The 7,632-nt window shown below is 43.6% G+C and overlaps 1 protein-coding gene across 1 annotated transcript; it reads right to left on the bottom strand.

Moving 5' to 3' along the window:
* Positions 1-2,767: 2,767 nt before the first annotated feature.
* DIRAS3 (DIRAS family GTPase 3) lies at positions 2,768-5,130 on the bottom strand. Its single transcript, XM_043461008.1, has 2 exons — positions 4,962-5,130; positions 2,768-4,199 (listed from the first exon to the last, which is right to left on the bottom strand). Exon 2 carries the CDS (start codon positions 4,132-4,134, stop codon positions 3,433-3,435), a length of 702 nt encoding a protein of 233 aa, XP_043316943.1. The 5' UTR covers positions 4,135-4,199; positions 4,962-5,130; the 3' UTR covers positions 2,768-3,432.
* Positions 5,131-7,632: the final 2,502 nt, after the last annotated feature.

Genomic DNA, 7,632 nt, shown 5'->3' with positions numbered 1-7,632 from the left:
TATCAGTGCAGTGGGCATATTTTCAGTTTTCATTTATTTTAATTCTCACCAACTCCCTGAATTCACTGGCTAACATATTTATTTTTCTGAGTTCTGGGCCTGTGGGTCCAGGTTTATAGATGTAGCTTATAGATGTTCAATTCACATTCATTTATATGCAAACATACCTCTCAGTGGATTTTGTTACATTTCTGTTAATATTGAATTTCATGAAGTTATGTAGATATCTGACAACACATATTACTTTAAATACATGCTAATGTTTTTTGACACTTGATTGTTGATCCTAGCTAATATATGCAGTACGATTCAAATTGGAAATTAGTTCTGCTAGCCACTCTTACTATGTATCAGCACTGCCCAAGAGGAATATAACGTGAGCCAAAAATGAGCCACAAATATGATTTAAAATTTTCCACTAGTCACACTTTAAAAAGCAAAAAGAAATAAAAAATTAGTATGTTTCATTTCATCCACCGTATCTAAAATATTATCTCAACATGTAATAAACATTAAAATTATGAGATATTCTATTTCCATTCTTTTCATAATAATGTATGGTATATTTACAATACACCTCACTTTGGATTAGCCATATTTCAAGTGCAAAAGTTACATAATGCTAGAGGCTACTATACTGGATAGTGCAAAAACTAGAAGCTATAGGTTCCAGCTTCTTTGAATAACACCATTAGCTGGAAGAACTGTTAGACTGGTTTACATGGTCCCTGCTCCAAGGTAACAATGTAAAGCTTCTTTCAAGCTTATAATTATTTTGGAGAGAGATCTACTAAGTCTCTAGGCATAAAAGATTCCAACCATGTAATTTCTTCGGGGAAAAGTTATCCAACACCTCATGTTCTCTTTATTTCTAAACCATCATGTGTGTTTTGTAACAGTCATTTTGCTTCTTTGCTTCCCTTCAGGATTCTAGGGAGGCTCTGAGAAAGCTTCCTTTTCCAAACCTGTATAGCAGAAATAGAGAACAGAAGAGTCAACTCACTTGTCCTTGGGCTAGTCATCTTAGAATGGAAATGCATTGTGGTGGTTAAAAGCACCAAACATGCAGCAGAACACCGGGCTTCAAATGTTGGCTCTGTTGCTTACTGGTTTTGTAACATTTATCAGCCTGCAAAATGGGCATAACAGTATCTGCTTCACTGGATTGTCATGAGGATTAAATAGTATAATGTAGAACAACGACATGTACAAAAATTATATAAGTATTTGCTCTAATGTGATGTAGAAACAATGGCATATAGATTGTATAAATATTTACTATATTTAAAAATATTTTTACTTACCACTGCTAACATTAAATCTCCTCCTTTCCCTTTCTAAAGTGTAGTATTTGTCACTTAGTAATGCCTTTGCTCCTCTACAAAGAAAAACAATGAGTGCAACACAGTTTTTCAAGGAGAATTCACCTGAAAAATAGCCAAGATAGAGTGTTTTCTTTTATAAATGGAATTACTCCATTAGGGATGTTACCTAAGAAATATTATTTTTAAAATAGAATACATAAAAAGCAATATGGCAGAACCACTTAGGTATTTTCTAGTGGTTGAGAATTGATTTGAAAGTGAATAGGAAAAATTTTAAATAACTGTCTATTTAAAAGGAGCCACTGAATGAATTTTCTAAGCTCAAAATTTTGACTCTACTATGTGAGAGATGTTTATGATTCCTTCTCAATGATGTGCTTCTCCCCTCAAAATCAAGTTATAAGAAGGCATTTTGTAAACATTTTAAGTTGTTCAATAAATATTTATCCAGTAAGAGATATTTTATGGGGAAAAATCACCAGATTTAGAGCCTCCCCACTTCTCTTTAACTGAAAAAAGAAAAACACTTGAAAGCAAGGGTATGTATAGATACATATTCCCTCACTCAAAAAAAATTATGTTCAAATATAAAATGAATCTTTAAAAAAGATCTTCCTTAGAAATTTCTGATTTCAAATCCCACCTGTTTCTCCCCTTACCTTCCATCCCACTCCCCACTCCTATTTCCAGTACTTTTTTTCTTAAATTGGGGTATAACTGCTTTACAATGGTGTGCTAGTTCTGCTATACAAAAAAGTGAATCAGCTATGTGTATACATATGTCCCTTCCCTCTTAGACCTCCCTCCTCCCCAATTCCACCACTCTAGGTCACCGTAGATCACCGAGATAAGCTTCTTGCACTATATACCAGGTTCCCACTAGCTATCTGTTTTACACATGGTAGTGTATGTATGTCAAACCCAATCTTCAATTCATCCCACCCTCCCCTTCCCTAACCCCCGTGTCCACCTGACTCGTCTGTCTGTCTGCATCTCTATTCCTGTCCTGCAAATAGGTTCATCAGTACCGTTTTTATAGATTTCACATATATGCCTTAATATACAGTATTTGTTTTTCTCTTTCTGACTTACTTCACTCTGTATAACAGGCTCTAGGTTCATCCACTATCCAGTAGTTCTTGAGGAAAGACTTTTGAGGCAGAGTTTGCTTTTCACCACCCACCTCCAAGACAGCAGCAAAATGGGCAAGTAACCTCTTCAAAGATGCCTAGAGTTCTTCCTGAATCAGCCCAGGAAAGGTGATGGATTTAAACTAGCTCTGCATTGCAGGGACCCATGAACCACCCCCACCCACAACTGGCTAATTTCAAGAGGGCATGGGCTTCCATGTGTAAAATTTTTATTAGAAATCTTCACCAGTTGTGACTGGCAATGGGTAATTTTTGTTGTTGTTCAGTGAAAAAGAAATTATTACAGCTGACTGCATGCAGGAAAAGCTTTATTAAGTCATAGAACTGTTATAATTATTTTAAACAGGGATATAGAATACTCAAACATTTTTAAATGACTTATGAAACAACTGGCACATATATAGTAAGCAAGATCCACTTTAACAATTCTCTCTTCTCCCACCCTCAATGCTCAACCATAGGACATTCATTTATTTATCATGTTTAGTATTTCTGTCTCACAGCCATCTGTCAGAGCTTTTGCAGCAAAAGCGTGTTTCTTAACAATCAAATACACAATGGGGAGATATGATTAGACACTTACAGGACTTGAAATGTTTAAGAATAAGACACAATAATAGGATTACAAGAAGGGCAGTGGTATCTTTCAATTCATCTTGCTATTTCCAGCCTCTTTTTCAAACATTAATCTCTAAAGTCCATCCAAGTTCCATCCTTGAAATGCATCCTTTTTCCCTCTCCTCCAACAATGTCCATTACTTTAACAATTCGAGTTCTCTCGCCTGGGGAAAAGGAAAGTTATTAACTCACAAGGAACATTTATTGACATCTAATTGTTACAACCCAAACCACAGCACAAAAGCCAGTCAGGTACAGGTGACAGAGCACAAGGGGGTCAGTCCATGTTTTCGGGACGCTGAAGAAGAAGAGGGGGCGCGATCTTTAAGGCTCAGGGTTTACATGACGATGCACTTGCCCAGCAGCTTCTCGGCGGTCTTCGGGATCTGGGACTTCTTCTGCGGCGGCTGGGTGCCGGCAGGGGCTGCGGCGGCGGCCGGCTTCTTCTCGAAATTAATCAGCAACTGGAACAGCTCCTGGACGTTGATATTCATCTTGGCCGAGGTCTCCAAGAAGGCGCAATTCCACTCGCACGCATAGGCAGCACCTTCCTTCTCACTCACCTCCCGACGGCTCTCATCGCACTTGTTGCCCACCAGGATGACGGGGCACTTTTGCGGGTTGTTACCTTTGAGTTGACGGATCAGCTCATAGAGCGGCTTCAGCTCCTCCAGGGTTTGCTTCCTGGTGATAGAATAAACCAGGATGAAGGCGTGACCCCTGGCAATGGCAAGGCGCTGCAGGCCCCGGTAGCGGCGGCCACCGGTGGTGTCGGTGATGTGCAGCGCGCCCGCCTTGTGGCTGCAGCCTAGCGCCTGGCGGTAGGTATCTTCGATGGTCGGCAGGTACGCCTCACGGAAGTTGCCGCGCACCCACCTTTGCACCAGCGCGCTCTTGCCCACGCCGGCCGAGCCGAGCACCACCACGCGGAAATCTCTGCTCCTTCTCTGGGGCAGGCAGGTGCGGATGACGATCACGGTCGGCAGAGGCCGCAGCCGCTTCATCAGCCGTTCCTTGAGGCCGAAGCAGGAGTTGCCCATCGTCAGGTATTAGCTGAGAGGTGCGTGCACTGCTTCTCTGGCACTTGGCCCGCAGTGAGGGACACCTACGGAGGAGGAGAGAAGAGACGATGTGTGAGCGGTGAGAGTCTAGCTCAGAATGGTGTCTTGTCGCAGCGCCCGCCTAGACCAGTTCTCCCTGGGGACGTGGGGTGGGGAGGCAGGGGGTGGGGTCTGCCTCGTCTCGCTCGCTAACCCCGCCCTCCTCACTCCTCCCACTTCCCTCCTCCCTCCTCCAGGCTCTGCGGAGAGCTGTCTCCCTGCCCACCCCAGGAGCCCACCAAAGGCAATGCGGGTGGGGAGGAGGGCAGGAGCGCCCCGAGCCTCTTCTTCCAATAATACCTGTTTGTTGCTTTCGCGGTGGCTACACACCTATTTTTATTTTATTTTATCATGCCACACTACAGAATACCGCAATAATGGACAGCTTGCCAACCCTTAAAACATGCACATCCGAGCGATGTTAGCAAACATTTTCACCCTAAATAAGCCCTTGCTGTTTTCTTTCCTGCTGTATTAAAAATTATGCGCATCTCTGACAAGGATCGATCACTGCGGGCAAGGGTAGGTTGCCGCAGACACCGCGATCAAGGGTGTGGTCACGGGGGACAGTGGTGGGGGCGCCCAGGAAGCCCACAGGGACCAGGATTCGTAATGCTAACAGAGACCCCTAACCTGCAGCAACTGTCCCCAGGTACCCGCTTCCCTGATAACGTGCCCATTGCTTGCCACCCCGCGATAATCCAGGCTGGTTCGCTCGCTACACCTTGCGTTTGAGTGCCCGAAAAAAGGCGAAAGATAGCTTTTACCTCTTTCCGAGGCGGGAACCTCGCGGCAAATTCGCTCCTTGCCCAGGTGGCTTTGGCCGCGGCCGCAGTGGCGGCAAGTAATTGCGCAACCAAGCTCCCAGCCGCAGCCGGCAACCAGTACGCTCGGAGGCTCCGGGCGAAATGCTACAACCAACAGTGGGACTGAGATTGGTTAGCTAGAGCCAGGGGGCGCAGACTGGGAGACTCCACTTGCACCGCTCACGGAGGGGGGATTGGGTTGTGAGGGGCTGACCGAGTCAGACGCGCCCCCGGCAGTCTCCCCGGCGTCCCCCACACAGGTACCCACAGCCCAGGCAGGGGCGGGGGTGGGAGGTGGCCCTGTGTTCACAAGTGCCCGCCCATTGAGGGGGGTCCGCTTACCCAACTGGCGATGCAGGCATTTCTCACCTACTGCAATCCAAACCACTTCTTCACTTTTTGCCCCCTGCGGGGTTAGCCTTTCCCAACCCTCGCCACCTTTTCTTCACTGCAGGAAGGCCAGTTAGCACCCTTCTCATTACTGGTGATAGACACCTCACCGCATCTCATCCACTTCACTCAATAAACATTTGTCCAGCACAAAAACCCAGTTTCTGTCTTTGTTGGCGAAGACCAACTGACACTTCTGTTATAAGACTTTGGAACCCGCCTCTTGGTAGGATTTCCTGTGGTGTAGACATGTTCTGTGTTTAGAGGTTGAGGGGTAGCCTCTACACCCTGCAACATTAAGCAATGATAATATCCATCACCACTATATGTACAATACTTCTCATTTAGTCGTCGTCACAAAAACCTCCTAGGAAAATCCAGACTGGAAATGTGGGCAGCCTCCTAGGAGTAGAGAGCGACCCCTGGCTGACAGCCAGTAAGAAAGCATGAGCCGCAGAGCTAGCAACTGGATTTTTCCAACAACCTGAATGATCTTGAAAGCAGATTCTTCTCTAGAAACTGCACGTAAGATCAGACCATCAACATCTTGATTTTAGCCTTAATTAAGCAGAGAATCCAGTTGAGCTCATCCAGACTTCCAACTTGAGAGAGTTCTGGATTTTGCAGTTGGATGTCCTATTAAGCCACAAAATTTATGGTAGTTTGTTACACAGCAAAAGAAAACTAATTCAGCAGGTAAAATTACTTGTTCAAGTTTAAAGGGCTCATAAATGATGGACCTAGTCCCAAATCTAGTACGCCTCACTCCAAGTCTTGTTTTTTCTGCTTATTATCCTTCTGTGTCATTAAGCTGATACAGTATATTTTACTCATTAGTGAAAACATTTTTATAATTTTTCTTTCTTGTACAAAGACTCATGCATGTTAGGCAGAGATCAAGAACACGAGTTTAGAGGCAGAAAACTAGCTTTAGAATGTTTATGGGTTTTTTCCCTTGTCTTTCTTTTGAATGCATGTTAGCATTGGAAGAAAAGTTATGACCAACCTATACAGCATATTAAAAAGCAAAGACATTACTTTGCCAACAAAGGTCTGTCTAGTCAAAGCTGTGGTTTTTCCAGTAGTCATTTATGGATGTGAGAGTTGGACTATAAAGAAAGCTGAGCACCGAAGAATTGATACTTTTGAACTGTAGTGTTGGAGAAGACTCTTGAGAGTCCCTTGGACAGATGGGAGATGCAACCAATCCATCCGAAAGGATATCAGTCCTGAATATTCATTGGAAGGACTGATGTTGAAGCTGAAACTCCAGTACGTTGGCCACCTGATGCAAAGAACTGACTCATTTCAAAGGACCCTGATGGTGGGAAAGATTGAAGGCGGAAGAAGGGGATGACAGAGGATGAGAAGGTTGGATGGCATCACCGACTCAATGGACATGAGTTTGAGTAAACTCTGGAAGTTGGTGATGAACAGAGAGGCCTGGCGGCTGCAGTCCATAGGGTCACAAAGAGTTAGACATGACTGAGCAACTGAAATGATAATATGCCTTTGAGCTGTATGACGCTGGAGAAATTACTTTTCTGTAGAGGGGAACTGATATGAGAAAGAATTGTGGGGAGAATTCAAGGAGCTACTCCCTGATGCACTAATTAGAAGGCATTTAGAATACAATAGGTAATTCATAAATGACAGCTATGGGCCTTCACATAATAATATGGAAATCTGTATACACATAATCGTGTAGTCTTTGAGCATTTTTGGAAGTGCCAAAGACCTTTTTATTTAAACCAAATAAGAGTAGATTTCCACTGGGAAAACATAGCAGGTTTGGGGAAAATAAATTGAGGATAGAAGAACTTGGGGTAGGGAAGAAGAGCAGTGAGAATTCTGAGCAAGAATGAAATCTTTGCACATTCCTCCTAAACCACAAGAACCACTCTGCCTATTGAAATATGGCACCTAAAAGGTCACTTCATGGCAAAAAGAAGGAGAAAAAGTGGAAGCAGTATCAGATTTTATTTTCTTGAGCTGCAGATGGTAATGCAGCCACGAAATTAAGATGCTTGCTCCTTGGAAGAAAAGCTATGACAAACCTAGATAGCGTATTAAAAAGCAGATACATCACTTTGCTGAAAAGGTCCACATAGTCAAACTATGGTTTTTCCAGTAGTCATGTGTGGATATGAGAGTTGGACCATAAAAAAGGCTGAGCACCTAAGAATCAATGCTTTCGAATTGTGGTGCTGAAGAAGACTCTTGAGAGTCCCTTGGACTGCAA

Source organism: Cervus canadensis, chromosome 2 (genome assembly GCF_019320065.1).
Source record: "Cervus canadensis isolate Bull #8, Minnesota chromosome 2, ASM1932006v1, whole genome shotgun sequence".
NCBI lineage: Eukaryota > Metazoa > Chordata > Mammalia > Artiodactyla > Cervidae > Cervus > Cervus canadensis.
This window is presented reverse-complemented; position numbering and strand designations above follow the sequence as displayed.